This window comes from Leuciscus leuciscus (genome assembly GCF_965113295.1).
Source record: "Leuciscus leuciscus genome assembly, contig: SUPER_11_unloc_4, whole genome shotgun sequence".
Classification (NCBI taxonomy): Eukaryota; Metazoa; Chordata; class Actinopteri; order Cypriniformes; family Leuciscidae; genus Leuciscus; species Leuciscus leuciscus.
In genome coordinates, this window is record NW_028118543.1 from 651,982 (window position 1) to 665,225 (window position 13,244).

General features: G+C 36.9%; 1 protein-coding gene across 1 annotated transcript; it reads left to right on the plus strand.

Moving 5' to 3' along the window:
* Positions 1-9,056: 9,056 nt before the first annotated feature.
* On the plus strand, positions 9,057-13,113 carry LOC309510205 (uncharacterized protein; the record flags this gene model as incomplete). Its single annotated transcript, XM_082191242.1, has 6 exons — positions 9,057-9,194; positions 9,483-9,539; positions 9,735-9,848; positions 11,276-11,389; positions 12,692-12,799; positions 12,885-13,113. Coding segments are annotated over exons 1-6 (663 nt in total), but the record flags the coding sequence as incomplete, so codon positions are not given.
* Positions 13,114-13,244: the final 131 nt, after the last annotated feature.

The window sequence follows — 13,244 nt, forward strand, 5'->3', positions numbered from 1 at the left end:
AATTTTTGGTATTTTATGCTTAAAAAAATGGCTCAAATAATTAGCAATCTCTTTTGGTCTAGTAAGACAAATCCCATCAGCCTCTAATGATGTTGTATTACATTTTGTTTTCCTTCCCAGTAATTCATTAAGTGTTTTCCATACCTTTGCACTGTCCATTCCAGCATCTCTTAATTTATTTTGATAATATATTTGTTTTTTACGTTTGTTCATTTTAGTCACCTGATTTCTAAATTTACGATACTAATTCCACTGAACCACGTCATTCTGTTTAATAGCTTCTGCTTTAGCTTGATTCCTGTGCCTCATATATTCTTTGAGCTCTTGATCCAGCCATGGAGTTGAAACATTTCTTACAGTTTGTTTCCTTAAAGGAGCGTGTTTGTCTATTACTCTGGTTATCAAGTTATCAAAAATGGCCACAGCTCTAGTAGGATTCTGCTGCTGTGTAACCTCCAACCAATCTACACTCCTCATTTCTTCTACGAAATCATTCTCTTTAAACTTTTTATATGTCCTTTTATGAATACAATTTTGACCGGATTTAGATACTTTTGTAATTCTTTTCACAGCTATTAAATTATGGTCACTACAACCGACCGGAATAGAGACTGCCTCCGAACATAAATCTTTTACATTTGTAAAAATTAAATCAATCAAGAGTTGCTGAATATGTGCCATCGGCTTTCAAATTTACTCGTGTATAATCCTTAACTATTTGAGACAGATTACAAGTATTAGCTAAAGAAAGTAATTTACCCTTTGATGTACAATTCATAGACTTCCAATCTATATTAAAATCTCCTAAGAAATAGATTTCATCTCCCATTTCACATGCTTTATCCAACAATTCACATATTTGATCCAAATACATTACAGTAGCATTTGGTGGTCTATAACAGCATCCGATAAGAATAGGCTTTACATAAGGTAATTGTAGCTGTACCCATATTACTTCAACTCCTGGTATATTAAGATCTCCTCTAACTTTGACTGGAATATTATTTTTAACATAACAAGCTACTCCTCCTCCATACAAATTTCTGTCCTGCCTATATAAATTATAGCCATCTATATTCAATACAGTACTATTAATAGTTGAGTCTAAATGTGTTTCTGAAATGGCTAATATGTCGAAATTATAATTCTGTAATATTTCTGAGATATCATTTATTTTATTCCTTAAACTACAGATATTCAAATGAGCTATTTCAAACATCCCTTTTTGTACCAAAAAATATTTTTCAACCATCTAACACATGTTTGTCCATCAATACTCATGCCTGTAGTATTACATTGAGCTCTCATTAATGCAAATATAACATCCAACCACTCACACATCACACACATACACACACACACACACAAATATCTTCTGCATTGTAATGAAATAAACAAAATACATCAGTAGAGCAACGCTTGCTCATGACAAATTATTCATTTTCCTAAACTAAATCTTAGCAATGTGGTCTTAAATTCAAGAACAAAAACTTTTAAAATCAAGCTTAACCAAAATTTGAAATTCATTTTCTATTTACCTTGCCCACATCATAATTAGCTTAACAGAAAAATCACTCTTAAATTCAGTGTTTAACTTATAGTCCATTTTATCTGTTATCATATGACCTTATAGTTGATCCGATCTAATCCCTAACATTCAATCCAGTATCGATTATGGTCTTTACATACACTTCTGCTACACTGCGTTCTGTGAACTTCTTAGTCTCTCCTTTAAATGTTATTATCAGCGTCGCTGGATGAATTATGCCATGTCTCACCCCTGCGTCCTTCAATTTACTCCTTATTTCATGAAATCCTGCACGTTTTTTTGCCATTTCTGTAGTGAGATCTGGAAAAATCCTTAACTTCATCCCTCGTACTTGTAGCACTCCCTCTTTCTTGGCGATTTTTATGATCTCTTCTCTCGTTGTGAGTTTGTGAAGACGTACAATCATCACTCGAGCTGCACCTTTCCCAACCGGTCCAACCCTGCGGGCCATCTCCACCTGTGGCTCCCCCCGTAGTTTATCTTGAAATAAATCCTCAAACAAAGCAGACATGTAGCTGGTCGGATTCCCTTTTTCGATCTCATTCGTCAGGCCAAATACACGCACATTGTATTTGCGACTGTACATTTCCAAGTCGCTCGGCTTTACCTTTCAACTCCTCGTTGGCCTTAAGTCCATCACACAGTCTCCAGCTTTGTCACACGTGAATCAAAGTTCGACATTGTCACATCAACTTCACCAAGCCTTTGTGTGCAGAAAGATATGTCTTTCGCGAGGTTATTTAGTTTATCCACCACCACGTTCAACTCCTCTCGCATTATATTACGTATGAGGGCTGGAAGCTCCAGCACGTTACACTCCTCACCCGCCATGTTACTTGCTCCCACTTGCTGAGACGCTTCTTCACCTTGTTTCGGCTGTACTTTAGACTTCTTAGGAGACATAACACAGCATAGAGTCTTTATTGGTGGCAAACTTATATTTTGGTCACTCTTGCCGTAAGTTAAGCACCACACTGCACGATATTTAGACTAATTGTCAGAGCTCAGTGTCCTCACCGTCTACTCAACTCCGCGCATGCGTGCACACATAACTCCCTGTTTCATTGTAGAGGTCATCTCTCCCTGACTGATGCATTCCTTATACATATGAAATAAAGGCAATTTAATAAACTCCCAAAAGTGAAGATAGAATTCTACTGAAAGCCCGTCAATACCAGGGGATTTACCTATTTTCATTGAGTGCAGAGCTTGATTAATTTCCTCTATTGACAAATCAGCGTCACAAATTCGACTAAACTCACGATCAATAATTGGTATACGGTGTTTAATTGTATTAATACATTTTTCACAGCTGTCATAGTTAAATTCAGATGTATAAAGATTGCTGTAAAATTTGCTAACAAATTCTGATATTTCTTTAGGGTCTTTAGAGGTAACTCCATCGATGTTAAGCGCTGAAAGAGCTTTCCTCTGACCGTTTCTTTTTTCCAGGGCAAAAAAATAGTTAGAATTCTTCTCCCCCTCCTCAAGCCATTTCGCTCGAGATCTAATATATGCACCTTTGGCCATCTCTAAATAAGCTCTGTCGAATTCCAGATTTAATTTTTTTTATTTCCATATCTTCTTCTTCTGTAATCTTATCTTTAGCTAGTAAAACATTAAGTCTATTAACCAACTCTGAATCGGTTTTATGTTTAATATTTTTAAGTTCCTTACTACTTTTAACTGCAATATATCTAGCTTTATATTTAAAGAACTCCCAGTTTTTTTTATAATCTCTGGTTGATCCGGTAAATAATTCTTTGGTAAGATTGATGATACTATTATTAAATTGTTTGTCTTGTGTAAAAGCAATTTTCAGAGATTAATAAAAACAGCATCAAAAGGTGTAAGAAAACTTTGAAGAGGCAAAATTGTTTTAAAGAGAAAAGGTTTATTCTTTGAGGATTCTTTTCACAGCCGCAGCCACCCAGATGTGAAACAGAATGACCTAGTGGACTCAAATGAACATAGACATTTTATACAGGTTTCTGACATTCTTGACTCCTCCTTTCCCAGTTTCTGTACATTTCCGTAAAGACATCTTATATCTCAAGCTGGTATGGACTGGTTTCTACCCCCCCCCGGGCAGGTCATGCTGTTCTTTGTTCCTGAGAAGCCAAAAGGCCTTCATTTACAATCTAAATGACCTCCTGCTTTCATGTCCCTTCAGCTGTAAGAGACCCTCACAGAAAACATATGACTAAATGATATTAACAGTTTGGAAACGATAATTTTTTCCATCACATCTTGTAACAAGGTATTATTAAGTTTCCAATAGCCCCTCATTCTCGGGTTATCATTGATGTCACTCAATTTTATTGCAACTAATTTATGATCTTATAAGGGGGCAGTGACATGAGAAACATCTTTTACATATTTAAGGATAGAAGATGAAATTAGAAAAAAGTCAATCCTAGATCTAAGAGATAAACTTCTATTGGACCAGGTAAAATCTTTTGTAGAAGGATTAAAGAACCGCCATGCATCAGTAAGAGAGAGATCGGAGCACAGGGAAAAAATTAGATCATTATTCATCCTGCTATCAAGTCTAGGGTGGGTATCTATCCAGGTGATCGTCCATACATTCATTAAAATCTCCCCCCAAAATAAAATAAACATTATTATATTTTTTGTGTAACTTTTTAAGCTTGTCCACTAGAGAGAACATTACTCTATTGGATGCACGAGAGTTCTGTCCATATACACAACAAGCTATAAAGGTGGCGTTATCTTGTTTAATTACAGCACAAACCCATCTGCCTTCATCAGAACATACAGTTTCTAATACAGTCCCTTTAAATCTATGTAACATTATAGCAGTCCCAGCCGAGTGGCTGCTGCCATGGCTAAAGAAAATTGAGCTTCCCCATTGCGTTCTCCAAAATTTAACATCTGTTTCCCCTGAATGAATTTCTTGAAGAAAGATAAGATCAGCTGCACTTCTTTTACAAAACAAAAAAATTGCTTTTCTTTTCAGATTGTCCCGCAAACCTCTAACATTTAAAGTTACAACCGACAAGGAGTTAAACGAATACTCCATAACAAGAACCCCTAAACAAAATGAGAAAAAACAACAAAAAAGTTACTTTCTTTAGACTAGCTACCAGAATGTAAAGGGAGAGGTGGATAATAACCAAAGCACATGTTATCGAGGTGATAAACAAATAAGGAGATTAATAGTAAAGGTAACAATAATTAAAGAAGAACAAAAATAGTTCCTATTTGTGCACAACTTAAAAGTTTTTGCACAGTTTATATTGTTAGTCGTCAAGTTTCATCTTTTCGATTTTTGCATGAGAAAAGTAACCAGTGCAAGCAGCAGCTTGGCTTACACTACATCATCATAGAAGATTTGTTTCCCATCAATCAAAGCAAATGAGTTGCGAAAGGTTGCCTTCTTGCCCTCCTCCCTTGCCTTCTTCACAAGAGGCCACAGCTTATCCCGCGCTGCTCTATCTTCAGGAGACAGCGGCTCCGAGAGACGCAGTTTATTGTCAGTTAGAAACTTGCAACCTTTAGCAGCACTCCAAATGATGTCACGAATGCGGCGCTGTGAGAAGAGAATTATGATCGATCTGGTCTTTCCATCCGTCCGCTTCGGACCCAGACGATGAACGACATCGACACTGTCCTGTAGCCCGTCTCCGACTCCAGGAGCAATCTTCCCTAAGATGTTGAGGACCACACTTCGGACATCCTCATTGTCTTTTTCCGCAACGCCGTGCAACTTTAGAAACCATCGCCAACTGTAACGTCTACACTCCTGTACACTTGCTTTCAGTGATTTGTTTTCCTTTCTCAGAGCGTGGACCTCAGATTCCATATGATCGAGAGCCTCTTTATGCACGCCAACATCCAAAATAAGCTGTTGTACCGTCGCTGTTAGACTTTTGACTTGTTTGGAAGTTGCCTCGGTGGTAGTTTCAATCGCCGAAATCTTCTGGAACGTTTTGTCTAATTTAGAATCAAGCTCACGAATAGCCGCCAAGACATTCTCATTCCCGTTTCCACTAACGTTAGATTCTGCGCGTTTAGTTTTTTTAGCAGCTGGCCTCTGAGGAGTATCCGAGAGGGATGTGACAACAACCTCATTGTCGAAATTTGGACATGTGTCAAACCACTGTGATTCGGTATCTATCTTAAGTTTAAATCCAGCACTACTCGAGGCTGATGCTGAATTCTCAAATTGATCAGTTGAGACAGATGCGTCGGAAGACATGGTGTCAAGCCAAACTTGTTTAACTTTCTTCTTGCCTCTTTTTCCCATGCATAAAGATGTCAAATCAGAATCATATAACGTTTTCACGTATTTTTTTCACGTTATCACCAGTCCGATTAATAGGTTATATCACCACTTCACCTTTATTTCCCTGAAGAGCAAAGAAACACTACCACCTACACCGCCGCCATCTTGGCCTCACAAATCTATATTAAATAAAGCAGCACCATTAAAAGCTTCAACCGCCATCTTCTATTGCATCAGCTGCAATACAGCCTTGCACTACAGCGTCCCAATGGTTAAACCGCGTTATTGCAGGCGTTATTAGTTGAAAATATCTGTCGACAATATCTGTTTTGACGTTTATCGATAATGTCGACTACATTTTTCAGCCCTAGGGAGACGAGTGAAGAGCTGTGCCTTATTTCTAACGTTACCTAAATTTCACGACGAGTGTTCCACACAGTGTTAGAGCGAACACTAACAAATATTACTGGATTTCGTTCCTTAAAAGGCAACTGAGAGCTTTAATTCACTACAAAATTTTAAATTAATTGCGTTTGACACCCATATTTGGCAGAAAATAATACCACGCAGATCAATCATTTCACAACATGATAAACTTAACGTTACCACAGTTCAGAACCACGACTATCACAGAACCACGGTCAACGAAAGAATATTCAAATTAAAATCATAACAATTAGTTTTAGTCCAGTGATCTTCCTGATAGGCCAATTTAACGTTACTGGTAGAACACTCTAGAAATTCAACAGTTCACCTTGTAAAATGGCCTGTGCTTCGCGCGCGCAAAACTTTAGGCTTTGTCGAGTGTGCTCAGAAAGAAAATGCCTGTGAACGTGCATAAAAACAATTACAGTGCGTGAGACGTGATAGACAAAACTAAGCTTAATCGAGGCTTTACTACCTTTACATCATTTATAAAGTGGCATGACATTGGCAAAAATCAAAATACAAAAATCAGACGTCAGAGCTCGTTGGCTGTCTAATGTTAATTATTCATTATAACAGTGATTTGTGATCGAATAATAGATTAAACTAATAAACTGTATACATTGAAATCAATTTACAGTCTGATTTATCTGTATTACTATCAAGTTAAAGTATTAGACTTACCCCACGCTTGACTCTTCCACAAGTAAAATGGCGTTCGCATGTGGTCTGGACTCTGGTTCAGTCAAAACGACGGTTGCACGTAAACGGAGGTGTGGCTTGGTTAACTCTAAAAGAGAGTTATGTTTGCAACAACGCAAAATGACACCAACTCTTATTTAAAACGGACACTTCTGGTGTTTAACCCAATCTGTTTAGTGTTGATTCAACACTTTATTTTAACACTTTATTGTAACACTGGAAAATCAACACCGGTCAATTTATGATGTTGACAATTTTACATTGTACAGGTTTTCACTTGGTTTTTGACCAAGTGAAGCTCTTGAAACAATTCACAGAAGAGTATGTTGTCTGGAAAGAAATCAAGCATCACTGGCAAAGGCTCAAAAGAGACCATGCCTTTCTTAAAAATCTTTTAAAATAGGTTACTGTTGATATAACTGTTTTTGTTCAGTACTTCGCTTATATTATGTGCTGCAATATTATATATATATAATACTTCAATGTGTATATTATATAATGTACTGACTGCTGCTTTGTAAATGTAAGGAACAGGCTCCTCTGGCCCTTTGCATTCTACTTTTTGAGGTTAATTAAGAGTTAACCTCCAACCCTAATCGAGCACATCTGAAAATTTGAACCAAAGTCTTCAGGTTTACTTATAGACAATAGGCAGGAGGGTTTGAGGTTGGAGCTAAATCTGCAGGACAGTGGACGCTGAGGGCCAGAGTAAACCATCACTGCTTTAAATAACGCAGAACATAAGCTGACCCGACTGTCCATTAAACAACTTCATTTGAATGGTTTGTTTTTTGTTTTACTTTCAGACCAGCACTGGAGAACGCCTGACAATGGGATGTTGAGACTTCTTCCTCTGGTTGAGAAAAAGCTCCACCACATCAGTGATCACATCTTCTGTTCTTCAACTGAACAAACTGTTTAGACGAGGTAGAAGAACACAAACATGATAGAGACGTACAGGGAAGAGCAAGAAACCAGTTTAGCTGTGATAATGAATCATTATTTTCCAACACAATATCAAATCTGTTTTCTGTAGGTGACTGAATATGATTCTCTGGCACTCGTTTTGTGGCTTCAGCAGCTGTGAATGGATTCATATGATGGTAACGTATTTTTGAAGACACATTTTTATTTATCTTGAATCTCATTTTTCTTTATGCTACTTTATCAACTTTATGCTTTGTCCTCCAATAAAGTGTTGTTTAATAAAGTATGGCGACTATTGTGTATTGAAAGTGGTGTTTGGTACAGTAAATATACATTTTTATTTGAGAAATTTGTATTTCTTATTTCTTTAGTTTAATTAATTTAAAAATAACTACATATAATTAAAAATAATAATAATTACAACTGGCCTGTTGGAGTATGCTTTTACTTCTACAAAAAGGGCAGATAAGGTACCTAGTCTTATTATTTTTTATTTCATAAATTAATCAGATGATTTAGATTAATTCACAAATAACACACACGTAAATTATAAAATAATAAATAGGGGTGCACTATCTAAGCTTTCACATTGCCTTTTAAGTCTAGTAATTTACATAATCATAGCAGACGCTTTAAAGATAAAATAATAGGCTACATAGATACGTTTCAACCGTTTTCAGAAACACACACACACACACACACACAGACACAGTGTGAGCAATGTTCTTATTAGGTTTTTACACGTTTGTCACAGAAACGATACATATTTAATCATAATCACGACAAATATTAGAGAAAAATACAATATGATGTATGCCAGCATCTTGCGCATCAAAACAAACTTGTCCTTCCTCCATCACGGTTGAACTCGCACTAGATCCAGCAAGGGTGAGCTTGAACTCTAGCTCCTCCCATTTGACGCTGCAGCGAATCCCCGCTCATTAAATTTAGCAAGGTGGAGCTGGAGCTCCAGAAAAGGGGGAGCTCGAGCTCTAGCTCCTCCCATTTGGCTCTGCATCGAGCACCATCTCACCGTCTTTCCATTGGACTGGTTATACACGTGCTTCACGACGCAATCACGCAGGGCGTTCCCACCGCGTCTCGACGCAGCTCGAGTTCCCTTGAAAGGGAAGCTGATGTTTCGCCATGTAATCAGACAGTCGATTCCTAAGTTCCGATCCAAAATAGTAGTAAGTATTTCACAGAAACTTTTATAAAACCGTAGACAGGAATGTGTGTACTAGCTACTTGATGGAAAAGATGGAGGAGTTTGTGAATCGGTTGGATATCTAGACTAAATATGGATCAAGGGGACTTTTTATGTCTTGAGGCCCTTTACAGGTGACGTCCACATTAATACTTTTTTTCTGAAAGGACGTGTTTGACATTTTTCATCCTGTAGTAAAGGAACGGGGTTTCTTTTGTGTATCGTGCTGTAAGTTAGGCTATGTGATGATTTTTCAAATTACTTTTTTGAGTGAACGCATCGATGTCATTATCTATTTACCTCCAACTCTCATGATCAGATCATTGATAAAGATGTTTAATTAAGTTTAATTACTTTAGTTTAGTGTTTGTTCGTCATTTACACCCAGTGTCAGTGGAGATCAGACTGTTTCAACTGTTCAGCTTTATCATGGATGACAGACAAACATCCAGAGTTGAAGATTTTTCTCCAGTTTGCAGGTACTTTAAATTAATACATTAAATAAATACATTAAATAACCCTTTATAGACCCATAATAAAAGAGATGTCTGTTTTTAAATGAATTTCTTGAAAACAATGTCTAAACCCTCCTCAGGTGCTTTTCATCCAAACAGTATGAAGATCTTACATATGATGATTATCATCAAAAACTAATTAAATCTGTTCTGTTATAGTTCAGTTCAGCAGGAGAGATCAGAACCAGCGCCCAGCTGTGTGTCTTTGAGGAGTGACGGGTCTATGGGCCATCTAATAGATTTTAAGAATGACAATACACAGGCTGATCTCAGGTAGGCTATAACATTTCTTAAAGACATGATTAACATTTTAATATTATGGTGTTTTGTATTTTGTATTTATGATATTCATAATAGACATTGTCTTCACCTGATGCAAGAGAGACATATCTATGAGTGTTCCAATTTCATGGCTTGGAATCAGATAAATAGCATTTTATTGAAAGAGATGCTTATATTATTTGAAACACCCAGCTTTTGTGGTCATTTTAAATGGACTGTAGTCCTTTTTGTTGGTACCTGGGCGATGTGGAATTGCAGGTAATGTGCAGCAGTGCTGCTGTGGCCTTACATGTATATTCAGAGCTCAAAAAAATACCCTATTCTATATTCTGACCTCAAACCCATTATAACCTCCTCCAAAATGACCAACAGATGGTATCAATGTAATACAATTAAAGGGGTCATATGACGGTTCTAAAAAGAACATTATTTGGTGTATTTGGTGTAATGCAATGCGTTTATGCGGTTTTAGGTTAAAAAACAAACATACTCATTATTCTACACATACTGTACATTATTGTTGCTTCTCTATGCCCCGCCTTTCTGAAATCCGTTGATTTTTACAAAGCTCATCGTTCTGAAAAGCGCGGCGTGCTCTGATTGGCCAGCTAGCCAGTACATTGTGATTGGCCCAATAACCTTAAAGGGGTGGTATAATGCTCTTTTCACAAGATGTAAAATAAATCTTTGATGTCCCCAGTGTGTGTATGTGAAGTTTTAGCTCAAAATACCCCACAGATATTTTATATCCTTTTACCTCACACAGACATGCACTGAAAATGTCAATGTTTATGTTCAAACCAGAGTCAGACAATAATGGAGAGACTCAAGAAGTGACAACATGTAGAATGCAACAGTACATTTCTGAATGGCTAGTTGATGAATTTAGGTAGCTTATGTGTTATCTTCTATTCATTGATTAGCATTTTTTAAGGACTTCGTCTTCAACATTAAACACTAACTAAAGTTAAAAAAGTGAAATCATAATCAACCACCCCTTCAAGCGTGTGACGGAAATGTCTCGCCCCTTACCATATTTGGAACATCAGCTCCAGAAGCAATAATGGCAGGTGATCATGTCAGAACTACCTTATCAATTCAAGCCCGATTCTGATCCGGAAAATGCAGATGTCCAAGATGAGCGATCATCTTTGCATGGCGGCAACAATAATACAGCGAGAACAAAAGTTACGACATTGTTTCTACTCAGACAATTCATGGGACCATATCATCTGAACATATTTCCAAATGAAATAACCCTTTATAGGCCCATAATAAAAGAGATGTCTGTTTTAAATGAATTTCTTGAAAACAATGTTTTAATCTAAACCCTCCTCAAGTGCTTTTCATCCAAACAGTATGAAGATCTTACATATGATAATTATCATCAAAAACTAATTAAATCTGTTCTGTTATAGTTCAGTTCAGCAGGAGAGATCAGAACCAGAGCCCAGCTGTGTGTCTTTGAGGAGTGACGGGTCTATGGGTCATCCAATAGATTTTAAGAATGACGATACACAGGCTGATCTCAGGTAGGCTATAACATTTCTTAAAGACATTTAAATATTTGAATGAAAGAGATTTTTGAATAGTCAGTAGCAAATTCTTAAAATATAAAAAAAAACATACTTACGTGTGTGAGTCAGAAGCGCCAGAATGTACAAGCAAATATGGAATTGCCCCACTTTTTAGAATCAGCTTTGTGCACGGCCTGCCTTGTACTCTCGCAGGGTCTGGAAACAGTCCTCTGAAAATTGCGCATCTTACAGTCGAATATTTTAGTTGTACTGTTCTGGAACAGTTGTAAATAAAGTTTAAGCATTGTTTTCTAATTGTGTCCTCTTTTGGAAGGCCAAACTCATTTAGTTTGGCTTTCGCAGCGAAAAACACAGTGTCTCCACGACATGGTGGCGCTGGCGGCAACAATAATACAGCGAGAACAAAAGTTACGCCTTCTTTCTTTGCGTATACATTTATTTATGAAACTCTGCCCCCACTCTCTGATCTAGATTTGTGGGGGCGTGTTTGAAAGAAGAGTTTTAGGAAGGCGTGGCTGAGCCTTTATAACTTTTATAAAGAATATCTCTTAAGGTTTTACACTTTGAGCTTTGTAACTCTGCAGATCTTATACTTGCACTAACAGCTACATAACACACTAAAGAAAAAGGAAAACAAGAAATCGCATCATATGACCTTTAAACTTTATGAAATTAATCCTGTTGTTGATAGAAAACATTGTTTCTACTCTGATAATCACTGGGACCAAATCATCTGCACATATTGCCAAATAGGCACAAGGTTTTGTTATCAGTTGAAGATCCTCCTTTATGCCTCTTATGACAGAGTCCACTATCTTTAAAGCAGATTTTAAAGGAATGTGATGGTTTTAACTCCTCTAGGACTCTGTTTTTATTCTGTTGATTCGTATTAATAGATTTTTTTTTTTATTAAGTGAGGCTGAATTAGTTTAAAAACTTTTGTAAATTTAGTTTTTAGTTTATTTCTCTTTTTATATTTTGCTACTTTTATTCTCACCATTAAAATAGCCCTGACAACTGACATGATGTTAAATTATAAGCAATCAATCAATAATATATTATTTTAATATAATATTTACAATATATAAAAAGCTTTCTCAAGCTAACACAAAGTTTGTCTTTTTTTATAGTTTTTGTTTTTAGTATTACAGTGGTGGCCTTGAGCAGTTGATTTATTAATAAGTGCATTTACTTATTATCTGTTTTAGGAGGGTGACAGTGAATTATTAAGGTAATATAAAACAAATCCACCAATATCACAGTGTCTGATTCTTGATTCTCTTCATGATGTTTAAGGTCAATCCCACCACAAAGATCAGCAGTAACAAAACCCGCCTGTAAGAAGAATGACCAATCTATGAATCAACTACAGGACTTTAATGAAAGCAGGGATGCTGGTGTCAGGTAAAGTAAACAAACAGGTAAACAAATGCAACATTTTACTCTATATATTTAACTTATGTAATACCATGTTATTTAAATTTTACAGCCATGAAGTCCTCAACACATTTAGATCAAATCTGATGAAGAAGTTTAAGTGTCTGAATGAGGGAACAGCAAAGCAGGGAAACCCAACACTCCTGAATGAGATCTACACAGAGCTCTACATCACAGAGGGTGACAGTGGAGAGATCTGTAATGAACATGAGGTGAGACAGATTGAGACACAATCCAGGAGAGCAGCAACAGAGGACAAACCCATCAAATGCAATAAAATCTTAAAACCTTTACCGCCACGGTTGTCAAACTGGGGTACGCGTACCCCCAGGGGTACGTGGACTGATTTCAGGGGGTACGCAAAAAAAGATCTAAGGCCGGCGACACACTGGATGCGTGGCGTGAGCGTCTC